The 19,507-nt window shown below is 37.5% G+C and overlaps 1 protein-coding gene across 7 annotated transcripts in view; it reads left to right on the forward strand.

Annotated features, from left to right (window-relative positions):
- The window catches only part of LOC122817706 (mucin-16-like), a 261,441-nt gene extending 248,504 nt beyond the window's left edge, over positions 1–12,937 (forward strand). For all 7 annotated transcript variants that reach the window (XM_044090777.1, XM_044090778.1, XM_044090780.1 and 4 more), the window contains 3 exons: positions 2,013–2,167; positions 9,874–9,980; positions 12,153–12,937. In XM_044090777.1, the coding sequence (XP_043946712.1) occupies positions 2,013–2,167; positions 9,874–9,980; positions 12,153–12,251 (361 nt within the window). In that variant the 3' untranslated portion in view covers positions 12,252–12,937. The remainder of the gene's footprint in view (positions 1–2,012; positions 2,168–9,873; positions 9,981–12,152) is intronic.
- The last annotated feature ends 6,570 nt before the right edge of the window (positions 12,938–19,507 follow it).

Here is a 19,507-nt window from a genome sequence, read left to right on the forward strand (position 1 = left end):
TGTAACAGGACAGTTAACTGAGATGAGGGATGACACCTGGGGTTATTGATGAGCAGTGCAAGTGCCCAGTTTGGGAGTGTGGTAGGCTGCACCATTCCAGTACAATTGTAACAGGACAGTTAACTGAGATGAGGGATGACACCTGGGGTTATTGATGAGCAGTGCATGTGCCCAGTTTGGGAGTGTGGTAGGCTGCACCATTCCAGTATAATTGTAACAGGACAGTTAACCAAGATGAGGGATGACACCTGGGGTTATTGATGAGCAGTGCATGTGTCCAGTGTAGAAGTAGGGTAAACTGCACCACTGTGGTAGAATCGTAACAGGACAGCTAACAGAGCTGAGGTACTACACCTGGGGTTCACTGGGAAGCAGTGCAGTTGTCCTGTCAAGGCAGGTATATGTTTGCAGAGATAATTCACAACAGTGGAAGGGGAGGAGCCTAAGAAGGACCTATTGGCATTGAACTCAGGGTGGACTATATAGCCAAATATTCATTTTATTTCCCCAGAAATGAGGTGAGACATCAGGTTGTGCATGCTTTTCCTTTTCTAGCTATTGCACAAAATCTATTAACAGAATCCTGTGGTCGGCTGATGATCTCCCTTTTAGAAAACCAGCCTTCAGTAATGGAAGAGTGCTAGACAGACTCAAATGCAATGTATGCAGTTTTGAACTCCTCATGGAAGAAAACAAGAAAGAAACACTGGCTAGGGGAATATAGAAGATGACAAACAAGATGATTAACAGAACAGCCACCATGGGGTGCATGGCTAAATTATCAGCCCTGATTCTCCATCATCCATAGAATAGAATTTATTTGTTGGACACAGCTAGGATTCATACAATATGTAGGTGAGGGTAAAAGGGTGAGTGACACCCCCTTTACTGTAAAATGAAGACAGGGAAGGAGAAATATCACCTGCACATTAGAATGGTAGATTTAGGACAGAGATGATGAAATATGGATTCCATGAAAATGGAGGAGGCAGGAACAGTGAATGTGCAGTAAATGATAAACAGGAATGTAGTGAATTGGTTTCAAGTCTGGAATGGAAAAAGAATGCAGAAATGATGCAGAGAGACTAGTGAAGAGGTTATCTGCAGTATGGAACAGGGTAGTTAGGTTTTATTATTTCCTTCAATATACTGCCTTGCATAGTTCGGTTGTTCCGGCATGCCTTGCATAGTTTGGTTGTTCCAGCATGCCTTGCATAGTTCGGTTGCTCCAGCAAACATAACAACATTATGTGTGACCTCACCTTACCTGGAGTATCATAAATATAAAAGAAGATGATAACCACTGTATTTGGTTTAAAAATGGAAAATTCAGATCATAACCACTCACTAGTGAAGATACGCGTTTCTATAGTTATTACAGGAAAGTCGGGAAACTGCTAGCATTATGCTTAGTGTACAACTGAAGCAAATACACTGAACCTATTTATTACATGAAATACCATATTCCAAAGTGTGACTTATGGGATGAGATTGTATGTCACAGATGCTGAATGTGCCCAAATCAAACCTTATGCTGAGACTCAAATATGGCTGCATGTTCCTATAAGTAGGCAAATCACATATTTTTCATTGACTTGCCAAATCACATAGTCACCTATCTCATGTATTAATTGCTGTCCATTTCTATATGAGCAGTGTTCAACTGTTTGAGGAACGCTAATGCTGAGTTTATCAAGAATTCAGAATACGACTGTCTAATGCAGGTTTTCTAACCAAAATTTCTGTACTATACTTTTTAAGGAAATGCATCTAAACACTGTGAACATGCATGTTGCTCAGAGGAGTTATTTATTATGCACTGGATTCTGATGCTGATTTATTTATTTTTATTTTTTATTTTTTTTGATAGAATATCTTGTCTAGTATGTGTAAGGTTTTTATTCAGCTATGAGTATTTAAAGGCTTGTAAAGCAGAGCTTTCTTTTTTTTTTTGCAAACACAAATACATGTGCATACTCTATACTAATACCTACAAAAATTGAACCTTACAGGATCGGATCAGTGGTTGTCAGTTGTAATTGTTACTTTAAGAAGGATGCCGCAGGCAGTAACAATTTGGTCCAAAATGCATTCGCTCAAGGTACTAATAGTACACAGTTACTGGGAGGATATTATCAGCTGAAACCCAATTCTGTAGCAGTGCAAGGTAAGTACTTATTACACAGGGTATTTTATTTTCTAAATTCTCTTTATTGTTTCTTAATATAGAGAAACGCACATTAGAATGGTGAAAAGTATCAAAGAAATGCAAATGAAAGGAATGCAAGTACTGATGCCATGAATAAAAACTTCATACAAAACACACTTTGTCCATGTCTAAGTGTGCTGACTGAAGTCTATACAGGTTTAGGCCTACAATAAACCCCAAATGTTTTAGGCAAGCATAAATAAACTTCTCCACCCAGGTCAATCCACCACCCCTAACCCCTCAACTACTAACCAAAAACCTCCAGCAGAGGTTGTCAATACCTCCAACAGCTTCTTCACTGAAACTATCCAACATCTAGCTAGTCAGTTATCCCCAGTTGCCCAAACCCAACTATTACTATACCCAGTTCCCAGCCCACATTTAACTTTCAACCAGTCTCCACATCATTTATCCAATCACTAATCAAGAAACTAAAACCTACTACCTTATCTGCAGATCTCATCCCAGCTGAGTATTCACAAAAAGCAGCCAGTGCCGTAGCTTACCCGATCTCTATATCAATCGAACTATATCTGAAGCCTTCATTCCCTCCATTTGGAAGATATCCCGTGTAATCCCACTCCTTAAAGGAGGCACCTCCACTGAACTCTCTAATTACAAACCCATAGCTTTTCTGTCACCACTAGCCAAAATTATGGAGAAATGCATCCCTACACAACTCCTGAACTATCTTCTCATGAACAAGCTTCTAACAAACTCTCAGCATGGTTTTAGACCAGACCATAGTACCACCACTGCCCTCCTCTCCTTCTCTAATGTCATAAATCAAAACCAAAACAATAATAAACTTTCCTCAGTCCTCTTTCTAGATCTTTCCAAGACCTTCAACATGATAAACCATCACCTACTTATACAAACACTGGAAACAATTTCCCTGGATACCCAGTCTATCAGATGGTTCCAGTCTTACCTGAATAGTAGACAACAGGCAGTCCTATGGAATAACTACCTATCCACCCTTCTACCTACAACCCTCAGAGTCCCCCAGGGCTCCATTTTAGGACCCCTCCTATTTTCTATATTTATTAATGACCTGCACAAGGTCATCCCTAACTCAACCTGTATTCAATATGCGGGCGACTCGACTCTTATATGCTCGGCCACCTCCCCAGCAGAGTTGCAGACTTTATCCCAAACTGCTTTTAATACAGTTGAAAATTGGCTCCTTACTCGACATCTCTTATTAAATCCAAACAAAACTAAACTGCTGCTGTTCTCCCCAACTTGTAGATCCACCATACCAACCTTTACCATAAAATCTAACAACAGTACCAATATTTCTCCAGATCCCTCTACCAAGCTACTAGGCGTAATAGTTGACAATAACCTTCAGTTTGACTTGCATATTAACCATACAATTAAAGCAGTCAATAAAAAGGGGCTCCCTATACAAGATTAATCCCTTCCTAACTCCCCTAGTCAGAACTGTTATTGCCTAGACAGACCTAGTCTCCACCCTCTTCTATGCCTCCCCTTTATTCATAAACTTTAGTAAAACCAACCTGAACAAACCCTCAAGCTGCTATAATCACATTGCTAAATTTGCCACTGATACAACCTACATAACACACCACTGTCTTAACCTTAATCTTCTAGGGTGGCTTGAAGTTACCTAACCTACTTCAGGTCAACTAACTAGTAGTTGCCTATAAGATTCTATACCAATCCAAAAATACACCTGTACTTAATAAATTTATCACCCACTATCATAACCTCAAGACACTTAGATCTGCCAACAAAATGTTAGTTCACTCTTTCAAACCTAACAACTCAGCTGGGGAATCTCTGTTTGTCAACTCTGTTGGCAAATCATATAATTCACTCCCTGCTGACCTAACTTCAGAACTCTCACTGTCTCATTTCAAGAAAAGTCTTATTCAGTACTTTAGAACACGATGACCATGTCCTTACTCTACCCCCAATTAAATTCTTCCCCCCTCAACTGCGTGCTTAACGAGGACTTCTTGCTACGAGACTGTATCTTAATTACAAGATAATGTTTTAACAGCTCAGTATTAACTTTATGCGACTGAATGATGTTTTTAACCTTCTAACGTGTCTAAAACTGCACTGGAAATTGTATGACATGACATGCATGTACATATAAATAGTTTTTCTGTATGTATGTATGTATGTATGTATGAATGTATGGAGCTTTTCTTCCTGGGCCTCTGTTGAAAAAAGACACGAATCCAGTCGGACTATCCTGGTCAACAAAGGTAAAATAAAATAAATAATTTCTTACTTGTTTATATATTTATTTATTTTATTTTAACACACTTCTATTCCCCTTCAACATTTCCTGGATCACTACCTTGCTTTTTCCATTCCATCTTCTTTCATCTCCTTTTGACATCTCATTCCTTCTGTATCTCCCTCTATGCAGCCACAAGCCATACACTGCCACCTTACTGTCAGTCTTCATGATAATAAGCCTACTTCTTCTTACTCAACCTTACCCAACGTTCCTCCAATAATCCTACATCTTCTTACTTGACCTTACCCAATGTTCCTCCAATAATCCTACATCTTCTTACTTGGCCTTAGCCAATGTTCCTCCAATAATCCTAGATCTTCTTACTCAACCTTACCTAACGTTCCTCCAATAATCCTAGATCTTCTTACTCAACCTTACCCAATGTTCCTCCAATAATCCTACATCTTCTTACTTGGCCTTACCCAACGTTCCTCCAGTAATCCTAGATCTTCTTACTCGACCTTACCCAAAGTTCCTCCAATAATCCTACATCTTCTTACTCGATCTTACCCAGTGTTCCTCCAATAATCTTACATCTTCTTACTTGGCCTTACCCAATGTTCCTCCAATAATCCTACATCTTCTTACTCGACCTTACCCAACGTTCCTCAAATAATCCTACATCTTCTTACTCGACCTTACCCAACATTTCTCCAATAATCCTAGATCTTCTTACTCGACCTTACCCAATATTCCTCCAATAATCCTACATCTTCTTACTCGACCTTACCTACCCATCCTCCAATAATCCTACATCTTCTTAAATGACCTTACCCAACCTTTCTCCAATAAGCCTACATCTTCTTAATTGACCTTACCCAACCATCCTCCAATAATCCTACATGTTCTTTCTCAATCATACCTAACCTTTCAGCTTATCTGTTGCTCACCTGTTTCAACCTCTACCATATTCAATGCATGATCCAACCACTTCTTGTGCTGTACATCTACCTATTTCCCTGGTGTTGACTCAAAAACGTGTCTTTTCACATTGCTCTTCCTGCACTTTTCTGTATAACTATAACTTCCACAAACACAATACTTAAATCCTTTTTTTTTGCAAACCTCACTTTTTAAAAGCTTGCACTCACAAATGAATTTCTCTTTTCTTTCCTTTCACTTCCTTTGATTTTAACCGTAGTTCTATCTAAGTAAAATGACACCAAGACCCAATTTAAAAACTGAAACAAATTATTTATTAAGTACTTTTTTCTAACTACTAAGGACTTCTTCAGAATAACTGAGAACATCAAAACACCCTTTTTATAGTGAATGTCTCTCATATTTCTTTCACTGTTAGATAAACTCTGTCCCCTAAATATTTAGTTCTGTCATTGGAAAACAGCAGCTTCAGTCCTGAACTCACTCATTCTTAAATATAACAAGCAGCCTTTTGTCAATGGAATATCTAAGTCCTGCCTTCTCTCCACAAATGGTAAAAATAAGATGCCTGCCTGCATCACATAAACATTTTCTAAGTAATAGCATACAGCCATCTGAAAATATATTTAAACTGTTGCTTTCCCCCTGCTTACACTATCCTCCAAGCATACTCTGTATCTGCTGTGCTAACTTCTTTACAATTAGTAAAAGATTCAGATATGTCATTGCTATGTCCCCCTTTCCAAAAATGTCCACTTTGGAGAGTCATATTCTGTCTTATCCTTAAACACAATCTACAAGACACTAAATCCCCTCATAAATCTGTCCTCACCCACCACTTGCTTTAATGTTTTAAACATGAACCCACAATTGACTGTATTAAAGGCTGTTTTCATATTCATGAACATTTTGCCAGTTTGGGCATGCTCCTTCTTTTGCACAAAATCTACTAACATCCTCCTGAGGTCAGCTGACGAACCCCCCTTTCATAGAAATAATATAGCCTTCAGTAGGTACCTGTGACAGGACCCTTTCCTCCATAACTGTGAACTCATTTGCCAATAGCTTAGCATTTGCACTGCACAAAGAAATCTAGAATTTCTCCCGATTTTTCCAGACTGAGCTAAACAGCGCAGAAACACATTTAACCTGTCTCAGAGCCCTGACCTTAAAGGATATTAGTATGAATGCATTTTTGCATTATGCCAATAATCAATATTCAATGTGACAATAAAGAAGTGAAGTAGCACCATTATTCGTCGTCAATATAATATATTTCGTCTGTGGTAACTGGATAAGTAAAATAAGAAATGCATCTTGTACAGTCATATAGCATGTCTGTAAACTTTCTGCAACATAATTCCCATTATCTTAAAAGTGGATGAATAACAACACAGCAACCTGAATGAAGGATAGATGGGATAATCATATCTTGTATCATTAGAATGTAAACACTAATTAATACCAAGGGTGCTGAAGGCAATAGTTAATGCAAAACTAAATAAGGGAAAGGTTAAATCCATGCAAATTAGCCCATAAAAAGAATTCTGATTAAACGGCACAGAATTTAACAGTGGCTCAAACTGTCTTATGGTTTGTTATTTGATTAGAAGCTCTGCCATTTAACAAATGGAAAGTCTGCAATGTATTTTGCCCTGACACCACCTCTCCAAACTGAGCATTTCCAAAAAGTGCACAGTGTGAATATATTCCCTTCTAGGGTATTTTTCTTTCTTTCTCTCTCAGTTTGCGCTGGCAGCTGTGTGATCCTGAAGTTTAGAGTAAGCCTTCCTTAAATATTGAAAGATGCTTGAAATAAAAAGTGCAAAAATGAAGTGTACCCACACAAACCACTTTCTTAAATCACTTAACCTCTTTAATGACTGCAAGTAAAGCTCTCACAGTTATTACTGCTTCATTAGGCAAATACATATATACATTTGTTGCTATACCAGTTTGCGGATCATCTTTGCATTTTATTCGTTGATTGAAATAAAAAGTGAACACTTATTTTTGTGTCTTAATTTTAACTGTAAAAAAGTAAACTTCAAACACTTCAACTCACACCCACACCAAAAAAAAAATGCCGCCTGTATTGATAACTTATTCCACAGGTGGGGAATACATTGAGTTAGGTACCTAGCCTTCCAGCATGTTGTGTTTATTTGTTGTTGTAGAGGTCCCCACAGTAGATGTTTCTAGAGCCTGCAGAATGGAAGTATTTCTTTCTAGAGGCAACTTAGGAGGCCTGTCTGATTAAGTGATTTTCACAGAGTCGCACAGTAGGCAAATGGAGGCTGAAAACCTCAAGGCATGAACAACAGGAAGAAGCTCATTTACAGCCCATAGCCCATAGCATTAATCCTCTGTCCCATTTGCCAGATTGACAGACAAAATAAGCAATCAGTGAAGAATAGCTACATTTAATGAGTACAATTTTGTTCCATTTAGGTCAGAATTGTTAATTTCAGTAAACAAAGACATTTAGTGTTAACACTGGTTATTGGGTCCAGGGGGGTAAAGCCATGATTTTGGAAATGGACAACAAGGTCCCAATCACTGCCCTTCACTATTATCTGGAAATATCTGATATGTAGACTTTACCCTAGGCTGCTATATCTATATGATATCGTTTTTCGTTTTTCTATGATATATATCCTACATATGGAGTTAAAGATGCAGAACATATGCTAAAAAATATTCAAAGGTTATAACTGGAAATCTAGTAACAAAACAAGCATGCATCATTCTGGAGATATATATCTTCCTTTTCATTTAAGTGTTTGAATTTGAGACAGCTCTGCCCTTGCTAGGAAAATACAGCTTCCCTTAGCTTTAATTTTTACACCCTTACTAAGTTACCCTGGGATTCAGAAAGGATTGCTGCAATGTAGAAGCCTTAACTCAGCCAATTTTTACATCACAGTCAGCCTTTCCAATTCGGACATTGCTCTGCTGCAATGCTTTTTCCCTAGTGGGAGACACAGAATGGACATCGGTCTCACTGGGGAGGCCGCATCCTTATATGGCAGTCCAGAGGAGTGGCCATTGCTAATTAGCCATGTGCTTTTATGCAGAAATGATAACAGCTCCTAGTTAACTAAGCAGATGCCTAATTAAATTTTACTCTAAGAATAAAAGTGATTGCTGCCTTCTGGTAGTGTTTACCTGGTCACACCTATGGTAATAGCAATCATACAGGTAAGTATGATGCAGCTGCATGTATCGTACCTCTCAACGGTCCCTCGTTTTCAGGGACAACCCAAATTTTGACTCATATTTTAGCTCTGCCCTCTTAATTCCTCCTAAATTTGGGGAGTTTTGGAGAAATGGTAATGAGGTACTTTTAAAAAAATAATAACAATAATTGGAGTTATAGAGTTATTTTTCTTCAGAAAGTCTATATTAATTCACATTCTCTTATTCTGCCAAAATCTCAGTTTAACAATACTAACATTTTAAAAAGTGTCCCTGATTGTTTCTGGATCTGTCTCTGGCTCTGTTGATTATTGTCCCTTTTCAGTTGAGAGCTACTGTGTGTGTGTGTGTGTGTGTGTGTGTGTGTGTGTGTGTGTGTGTGTGTGTGTGTGTGTGTGTGTGTGTGTGCGTGTGTGTGTGTGTGTGTGTGTGTGTGTGTGTGTGTGTGTGTGTGTGTGTGTGTGTGTGTGTGTGTGTGTGTACAGGGTTGCCTATGCTACGGCAGAACATGCGCTGGTAGGGAGTACATTAATGTGGTCACATCTAATAGCAAGCAATTTGATACAGAGACATGATAATAACACACTAATGGGGAGTCTGTCTGGCTTTACCACATCTGAATCAGAGACTGTCTCTTTCACTCTAATTGATCAACCTGCATTGACCAACCAAAGCTAATGGAGAAAATCTCTTTGAATCCTAGCAACAATTCATGATTGACTATACCCACAACTGAGGAAGGTACACTGGAACTTCTGTTGTTTGACTGCTTAACTGCTGTACATTTTGTGTGCTGTCTTCATGTTCTCCATGTATCTGTGTGGGTTTTTGCCAGATGCTCCAGTTAGTTCATCCTTAAGAAATGCTGTAGATGATTTGGCAATTCTGCAAATTGTAAATAGCTGTGTGTGTGTGTGTGTGTGTGTGTGTGTGTGTGTGTGTGTGTGTGTGTGTGTGTGTGTGTGTGTGTGTGTGTGTGTGTGTGTGTGTGTCTGTGTGTAATACTGCCCAGAGTTAATTCCTCAGCTTTCTTACCACTGAGTGTGAGGATCATCTCTGACATTCGCACAATGAATGAATAGATGTATAGTTCTTAAAGATATATTAGGATCAAATGTTACAAAGGCAGAAAAGTACTCAAGTGAGTTGTGTAGCTTGTCAAAGTCTTTTATTTAAAAGTATTACTTGATATCAGAATTTTGCCCAAGTTTAATGTTTCTTCGTAGTTTGCATTCCAGGTTTAGATTACACATTGCATCATTAATACGCTTCTTATTTGAGCATCTTTGTCATTATTTTTAATTAGAAATTCAACCAGTCAAGCAGACAGAAGAATTACCATTCTGGGCGATTATCCTTATAGCACTGGCGGTTCTCCTGGTACTCGTTCTACTTTTCCTTTGCTGCTTTTTGGTAAGATGTTTCTTTTTATTATTTAAAGTTCTACATTTTACATTCATACATTAGGCCTTCCATTAAATTTAACTCAAAACATGTTATATTATGTGATAGTACCTGTGACCCTCATTTTCATGTCATTGCTTAACAAGTTAGGGAACCCTTTTTCCTACATTTTCCATCCATATGTGTAGCACTTCAAATATACTTAGCATTAACATTATTACTGTTATAGGCCAAGTGGTACAGTTGTTAGTGTATACCTTTCAACCACAAGGTGCAAGGTTTGATTCTCACCACTGGAAAGAACCTTACAGATTGAAGATGTATATTTTTTTGAGGTTGGGAAGGTGGCCTAATGGTTAAGGTGTTTGCCTTCCAAGCACAAGGTTCAAGGTTTGAGTCTCACATGGGATAATTGGCTAGGCTTATAAGGGCAGTTAATTTAGTACTAATCTATGAACCTAATCTATAGGATTTTACTTTTTTTTTTTTTTTTTTTTGATATAAAGTTTGAAGATGCCAAATACCCAAATGTCATTTTAGGGAAGGGAAAATTATTGCTACAAAATACTCACTCCTGTGTTATTTATACAAATTACAACCAGTAAGATAATATTACCTTCAAATCTGACTGGTCAATGTTGTAAGGATCTCTTTTTAGGAATGTCTGCAAACAAGCTCTTTGATCAATTTCCCTGTCTTTGCATTTAACAAGAGTGCCTTTGCTGTAAGCTATGACTATATACAACTGCATTATAAAACAGCAGCAAAAGGGTAAGCTACGCATCTTTAGACTGGGTGGGGTTGTTCTGCATACATCTACAAATGCATTTATTAATTTAATTAACTTAGTTTTTAAATTTATTTATTTCTGATCACCATTAAGTGTAGCTAAGTTTATTCATGCACTTAATGTGGCCAGTTCTTCCTTCTCAGGTAATATATACCCTCTTCTTCTTTAAAGAAAATACACATGCAAGGATTTCATAACAATATTGGGAAAGCATATTTACTCATTACCCAGTTTTCTGGAATTGCACAATATTCCCAATCAATTTAGCTAACTATTATGGAAGACATAAGGGTGATATTCCAAGTTTGTTTAAGAATATGGTTCTTACTGTTCATGTACTCTTAAGTGCCAGATACTTTTCTCAGATCTCATTATATACTGATTTCGTAAATGTGGAAAATTCAAGAATTGTACTGAGTTCCAGGCATGGTATTGGCTTCTAAAATTTCAGTGGCATATGTCAGTCTATTGTGCGTTAATAAGTACAGTGAATGACCATCTGGAAGAAATACTGTGGAAGACAAATGGATTCAACAGAAAACTATTTCCAAACTATTTGCAATGTAGATTTATTGTAGTTATTCAGCATTGAAAATTTTCTGTTTTAAAAGTTTAGGCTAAGAATTATATAATATGAGCAGCTGCATGAAAATGTCAAGTGCATATGCGCACATGCACGTGTGTGTGTGTGTGTGTGTGTGTGTGTGTGTGTGTGTGTGTGTGTGTGTGTGTGTGTGTGTGTGTGTGTGTGTGTGTGTGTGTGTGTGTGTGTGTGTGTGTGTGTGTGTGTGTGTGTGTGTGTGTGTGTGTGTAAATTATATGTCTGTGCATCATTCCCCTACATCTGGCTGGATATTTTGAAAGAACAGAAGATCTACACTTTGTTTTTGAATGGAGTGAAAGAATGACAGCTGCTACTTATTAAAGAGATTAGTCAACAATGACGTAGCTAGGCATAGATTTTGAAAGCCATAAAGACCAACTTGATGATTTTAAGGGGTAATATGCTGTCCAAAACATGGACACTAAGTTAAACACATAAATTAAATAACAAATGGATAAGGGAGGTAGCAAAGAATATAATAGCTTCAGAATGGCATTGACTTCTTATTTCTTATCTATTAAGGATAATTTATTCTTTCTTATCATTATACATTTGAATACATATCCCTAGAACAAAGAGTGCTTTTTGGGAAACAATAGTTAAAATCTTGTTTTTAAATTAAAAATACCTGGTTGCACAAAGAGTTCAGTTTTAAACATTCAGGCTAAGATTAACTTACATATGTTTATCTGTTTTGAGAAAAAACGTTTAAGGGTCTGCAAGTCTGTTTGCAACTGCTTCCAATGAATATTGACTTGTATCGTTTTTTATTTATTTTTTTATTCAGATTCTATTACTCCTGAAGAAAAGAATGGGTTCATACAAAATGGAACAGAGTTTATACGGCACTTACTTTCCTCACTTAGATTTGAGAAGACATTTCTAAGCAAATGAATTATAGTGTGCATCAATGTTGCCTTGACAAACCATGAGTTGTTAAAACAAATTCCTCTTGAGAGTGAATTAAAGTATCACAAGTCCAAAATTCAAAGACTGCCTTTTATAGTTCACGATTTACAGATGATATATTTATATGTGCATTTTTTATTAAATTAATTGGTAATGTTACGTATTTACAGTGCTTTAACAAAACTGCTTTCAAACATTGAAAAGACATTTTTATTTTATTTTAAAGAAATTGAACATTAAATAGTATTAAATATACAATGCAATGCATTTCCAGTTTAATTGCAAAATAATATTGTCAATAAAAAATGTCTGTAATAAAACTTTTTTGTGTAGTGTTGATTTTGTTTTTAATATGCCATTAAGTCTGGATGAAGGAAGGATTTATTATTAAAATAGCATATGCATTATTGTATATTTACCATTTCATTAACAAATTACAGACATTTTTTTTCAAAGCAAATTTTAAATTCATCATTGCACACATTTCTAAAACAGCACAGTGTACACCACTGTAAATAGCTTATTGAATAACACATTTTGAAATACACGTTAATGTTATAAATGCAATATTTTTATAATTCCATTTGAGGATGTAAAATGTTACAGTGCTGTGTTCTGTTGTAAGTGATATAAAGCAAATAAATTATTTATTAAGCAACATAATGAAGGAGTTTGCATTATTATAAATTTGTTTTATTTTATTGCCTTTCATTTGGAGAAAAAATGCTAAACGTTAAATTCCTAAGCTTAGGGCATCTTTTTAGTATTCTATAACACTGGTCATTTAGCTGCTGTGTTCATGTGTCCACCTCAAAGATGACATGGCATAGTTTACATGTAAACTACTTTCATCTTCATGTTATCATCATACCACTGTTACATCATGCTAGCTCATGTAACATACATATCTGATTCTATATGATTCTGCATTGATTACACAAACAGTTCTATAGAGTCACCCCTTTCATTCCGCTTTACATAGTTCAGGCCTTGCTGGCAACAGACTAAATAGGACATACCAAATGTCACTAGTCACAGGTTTTAATTTGTCTCTGAGGATACTACAATGTTCCCTTGCCAAATGAGAGTGGTATAATGTCCTCTATGTCTAGGTTTACCAGAGAAGATGGGGGGTTCTTTTAGTAAGCTTGGTCCAGAGATATGCCAGACAGTGTCACCAAAATGGCATTCTTACAAGACATCTAAGCCATGACTTGCATCGGGTCCTTTCATCTGAAGTAACAGCTGCTGTAGACCAAGGCTCTGCTGCATGAGCAAGATCATCATCCTGACAAAGAGAGCAATCCCAATGACATTAAAGAGAAAGCTATTTACTACCACTTTCACCCATGGTCACTTTCTTTTGTTCACTCTTCATAGCTGCTGGGTTTACTTTCAAAATGACGAGTGTAAGTTTAGTGAACACAGAATGTCAAGTAACAGTTAGCTGACTTCCGTGTTGCCAACCAACATGCATTCAAGTCCTTGGTTCAGTGAATGCACTGTGCATTTGCACATATGTGGTTGACCTCACGACTAGAGATCATGGTACAGTGCGAATCAGGAAATTTACCCTTTTCCCGACTGTAGTGCGATGATGGAGTTGGAATATATAATTTGCAGGGGGCACATCCTCCCCACAGTAGGGTACAGGGGGCTTGTCCTACTGCAAAAATGTTGATACTTCTGTATTGTGCAGTATGTATGTACTGCTGAAAACTATAACATCCGTTTGCTGTTATGAAAGGTGCAGGGCAAGGCATATGTCGAATAATGCTGAATTTGAATAATCAGCATTAAATTTGACATACTACCTTTCTTCCAATGCATTTTTCAATGTTGTGATTTGTGAGAATGAATGGAATTCTTTATGTCATTCATGATTTGGATAGTAAATCTAGTGTCACTAAGAATATGGTCACAGCTCCAGATCAGTTGGCTCATAAGTTCATAATTTAGTACCAGGCTAACTGTCCTTGTGGACCATTCCAAACCCAACCAATTACCCCATGTAAGAATCAAACCTTGCACCTTGTGCCTATAAAATGAACACCTTAACCACTATGCCATCCTTTTGCTTCCGTATCAGTTCAGAACATGACCCTGAGATACTTAAATTCCTACATTATAGCATTTGTTAGCATCACCACCAGCTGGAGAGGGCACTCCTGTTTTTATTTCAAGAAGAGTACTTGAATCTTAAATTAAGAGCTGCAGATTATCATGAATACAACTTTACACATAGCAGTGAATTGTATGATAATTGTATGATAATGTTTCAGAGGTGATAGGTAAGGTGATAGGTAAGGCTGATGGGACAACACCACCTGTAAATAAAAGAGATTCTGACTCTAGGTTCCAAACTGCACACCCTCATGTCCTCAACTGTATCTTGAAGTTTTTTCGGTTAAAATCATAAATAGCAGGACAAGAATCTCACTTTGAAGAGCTCATCAGCCACCCTTAATGACTTTAAATTTTTGCCACAATGCAAGCATAACTCTCATTAGGTAGCACTGAGCCACAACCTTGTTATTGCATTCTGCTGTAGGGATTTCCACAGGAAATGCCAGGGCGCATAGTCATAAACCTTTTCAAATCCATAAATTAAATTTAGATTTCATTAAGAAAGTCTCACAGTACCTCATACAACTGCACAAGTGAAAAGAAATGCACCATCATTGCACAGACTAGATAAAATTTACATTGTTATTCTTGGACTTTATGTTCATCAGTCAGTCAGAGTACCTGTGCCAGTACTGTGTTATAGAATTTCCCAAGGATATTGAAGAACATAAGTATCTCTATTTCAAATTTAGTCTCTGTTCCCCTTTCTTTAAAATGGGGACCGCCATCCCACTTGGCCAGTCTGGATGCACTGCCTCCACTTTCTATGAAATTGTAAGAGATATGAGTTTGCACCATTTCCCAGATGCAGTCAAGTGCTTCTGTTTCTCCACTATGGAGGGCTTTGAGCACATCTATGACTTCAGGTACACTGAGGCACACAATCCATAAGAGATCTGAGACACAGAGCTTTGAAAGAATGATGTGTTTCCTGGATTAAGGAATACATCACGATGTTCCTTCTATCTACTGGTCAGCATGTCTGTGACTTAGCATAGATTGAGGGAGGTCCCATCTTTCCACACCAGATCCAACCAATACATTTTGTTCATCTATCTTGTCTGAAATAGATGACTTGGGTATGATATTCATACAGAGTTACTCCTTTAGCACTGGTCAGCCAAATTTTTGAACCTGTATATAAAGTCAATGTCCATATGGAGCAAAAATGATGGTGACCTAGCAGTTATAGTAAAGGCCTGATAAGATGAATACTATGACCCTTATTTTCCAGATGTTGTGCTCCCAGGTGTCTGTATTATTCAATGCCCTAGATGGGACAGCACTGGTGGACAGAAAACTGTGGCAGGTGTCCATGTTGCTAACAGGAATACTAACCAATTTTGGCTATGTCTTGAGAGCAGGAAGAAACTGTAAATTTCTTCTTATTTACTGGTTTCACAGTTGTGTACTGGCATTCCTTTAAGAGTTCAATGATTTTATTGTCAGCTGTACGTTATGTCACCAAGGCCACATACCTGAATCAGTGAGGAGACATAATTAAAGAACACGAGTAAAACAACTGAAAATCCCAACCAGAAGAACAACCAACGAACAAGGATCCACCAAAAGTAGTTTAATAAAAGCTCTCTGACATCTCGGCCACAGCCTTCAAGGAGTACTTTTATTAAACTATTTTTGGTGGATCCTTGTTCGTTGGTTGTTCTTATAATTAAAGAACACCACTGGGATTCTATTATTAAATGCTCAACATTTCTGTCTTTTTTGTCCCTCTTTACTGTCCCTGCTATAAATAAACAATAAATACAGCATTTAAAATATTTTAAATTGACTATTTCTCTCCACTAGAACAGTACTTTACTGTACTGTGGTGGTTTCAATTTAAAAACTTTTGTCCCAGCCGTGAAAAGCTTGCTACAGTCTCCAACTCACTGATATAGGTAATTGTCTGGCCATTTCCCTCCTCAAACTGACATCATCACTACCATCCTAAAAATCCATCCATGCTGTGATGTCACAGCTCCCTGGTCATTCCCCTACCCATACAGAAAGTAAAGGCTAGAACAAGGAAACAGTTCATGAGTCAAGTCTCCTGCTGTGAGCTGTCAATCGCAGCAGGTAACAGTTCCAATTACCCTTAGCACTTTGACAGCTTGGTAATTTAGATGTAAAGAAGGATGGGAGATGAGTCAAAGTAATGCAATTCAGGCTTTACAAAAGACTGCAGTTTAGTCATTGTAAAGAGAAGCAGCAGTAAAAAGCACTTTGAAAGTCTGTTCTGTGGCATTTGTACTGTTTGTGTTTTAAGTAGTCATTGAACGGCATGAAATGTTACTTAAAATTAACTGACTGAAAGACAGCAGTGTATGCATGTAAAATCAATGCAGTGACAGGAGCTTTAGGAAGATAGAGGCCTGCGTGATGTAATCTTTTTACAGAGAAGCACTGCACTGTGGGATACCTAGAGGCAGACTAAAAAATCAGAATTACTTCACGAAGCCAGAGCCCATGTGGACAGACTCAGAAATTACTTATAGAAATATAAAAAAAAACTGTAAATAGTCCCAGAGTGGTGTTAAAATGTAGGAAACACCAAACCACGATGAAATAAACATGTTTTTTGAGTCTGCTGGTGCGGTTCTCTTTTAAGAATGAGTACCTGTATATTAATTGGAGATTTCAACCACTCTTTAAAAAGAAAAATGACAGTTTCATTTCCTTTTACTGCTTTTAAAATTTCTTTGTAATCTGAAACGTCTGCTGCTTAATGCCATTTTTTTCCATTTATTTGCTTGATTCCAAACAAGTAAGCATGTTTGGGTGTCAAGTAAATCACAACCAGATTCTTTATTATCATCCTATAACAAAAGTATGGGATTCACTAGTTGGGTGAGGTGAAGGAATGAGACTGCATGAAGCAACTTGGTATGAGTCTCTTGTGCACAACTGATTTGTAGACATCACTGCCATCAACAAGTAGTGCATAAAATGGCGTAGGGGACTGATGCTAATGTATGCGCTGGCTAAGTGCTAACAAATCTTAATACTTCACAACTATGTTTTTTTTTTTAGTTTTTTTACTGTGGTAGTACACTGATCACTATAGACCATTTCAGGCACAGCCCAGGTAAAGAGATTCACAAAAAAAGAAAATAGAACATATTCACAAATACAGGTTAATCACAGAAGGTAGATAATCCCATAGACAATTGATAAAATATGTAAGTAATATTAGCAAAGTAGAAAATCAAATGTGAATTAATTTTAGTAGTAAATATGAGAGGGATGCAGCAGCTGAGAACAGAGGATCAAAGTAGAAGTGATACAGGTGAGGAGGAAATTAAGTTATGTGTCCAGTGGAAAAGCACTTACAGTCAGATTTTTGATGAAGGCGTCATTTGAGTTGATCTCTGAAAGTAGGGAAAGAGGAGACTTCTTTAAGTTGAGGGGGTAGGGATTGCCAGAGTTTGGGTGCAAAAATGGAAAAGGAATGGTTAGTTCTGTGCAATTGAGTTTGGGGTGTCTGTTGTGAGGGAGTTCATTAGGAGACGGTGTGGAGGTTGCAGGAGGTGGTTTGATTATGGAATTTGGCTGCAAGAGGTGGAAATGCATCTAGCTGAAATAGTTTGAAAACAAGAGACCCTAGGAATACCTCAGCTCTGTAGCAAACTGGTAATCATTTGGCCTTGTTGAGGGTGATTCAGTCTGCTGTATTCAGACCTCAGTAGACAAATCACAGAGTAAAATGCTTCATTGGTCCATACCTTACCATGCATATGTAACAAGTGGAATGACACAGAGATTCCTTACAAAAAGAATACAAAGCATAAACCACACAGAATATGCAGACTGCCTCAAAACCTTATCTTCTACAGACTACTTAGACATGATCTATGCTCTGATAATAAGACACCATCTGATCTAGTACCGAGCAGCTTGCTGCATATCAACAAGTCTAACAGCATTGAAAATACCCAATCCAAGCACCTAAACCTCATTTGTTATATAAACAGAATATGTTAGAGGGACAGATATGTGTCTCAGAGATTACCACTACTTTTCAACATGCTTCCCATCCATGTAAAAAAGAGTTCTTCCCTTACCCTATAACACAGTGTGCATCAGTTGAAATCAAAAATTTAACCCTGGAAATGCACCCATACCCCTGCTGGACAGAGGCAGCTTGTAAATGCTCTGCCATTCTGCCATCCAAACACAACTACATGCTCCCAGATAATTCATCCTCTCAATTGTATATGGGAATACATGGCTAGCATAAAAAAGGCCTTTTGGAACCATTAGCCTAGTAATCACGCATGAACCTATAAACAAACATGAGCTTGTGAGCTACGTTTGTCAAGCCAAACTTAGTACAGTTTCTGTTACATCTAGATTAAATAACATAAAATAAGTATTGCTTGGGGGACTATACATATCCATGCATCCATACATCCATCCTCAACCCCTTTTCCCATTTTGCACATGGGGTCGGGGTGTTACCTTTGCAGTGACAATTATGTCGAGTCTAGGTTTACATCACTGGGTGGCTAGCCCTGCCGCGGTAAATCATTCAGACCACTCAATCATGCACACACTCTCACCTCTGGCCAATTTAGAGTGTCCAGTCCACCTATTACATACCTTTGGAAATTGGGAGCTTGGGGACAATACATATGCTGGCAAAATATAGTATCTGTGAGATGGCAAAAGCAGTATACTGCCTACACTTGCAGTTAAATTCTACTAGAATTATAGTGTTGGGCAATATCATTTTAGCACTCAAAAGTCTAAATAATGTATTAAACATGGCAGCAAACACTGCAAAATAACCTCCATAGCAGAGCTGCATCACAAAATACAAGATAACTAATACAGTGGATTGTACTGAGCTGACACAACTTTGCAATAAATATTATTGTTTCACTTTGAAACTCAGTGAGTCACAGCATTTTCTTTCCTGTTAAATAATTTGCTGTTACAGGGGGTAACTTTCCACTTAGTGTTACTAAGCATGAGGTTCAGGAGAAAACTGAGAATCCTACCCATATTTCCCAACTGCCTCACAGCATTGTCTGGTTAAGTTACTAGCACAAGGTTACAAAGTTGGCAAATGGAGAATTTACTAGGATTGCGATGGTTTACTAG

The sequence above is a fragment of the Protopterus annectens genome, chromosome 13.part0 (assembly GCF_019279795.1).
Source record: "Protopterus annectens isolate FY-2018-M chromosome 13.part0, PAN1.0, whole genome shotgun sequence".
In the NCBI taxonomy this organism is placed as follows: Eukaryota; Metazoa; Chordata; order Ceratodontiformes; family Protopteridae; genus Protopterus; species Protopterus annectens.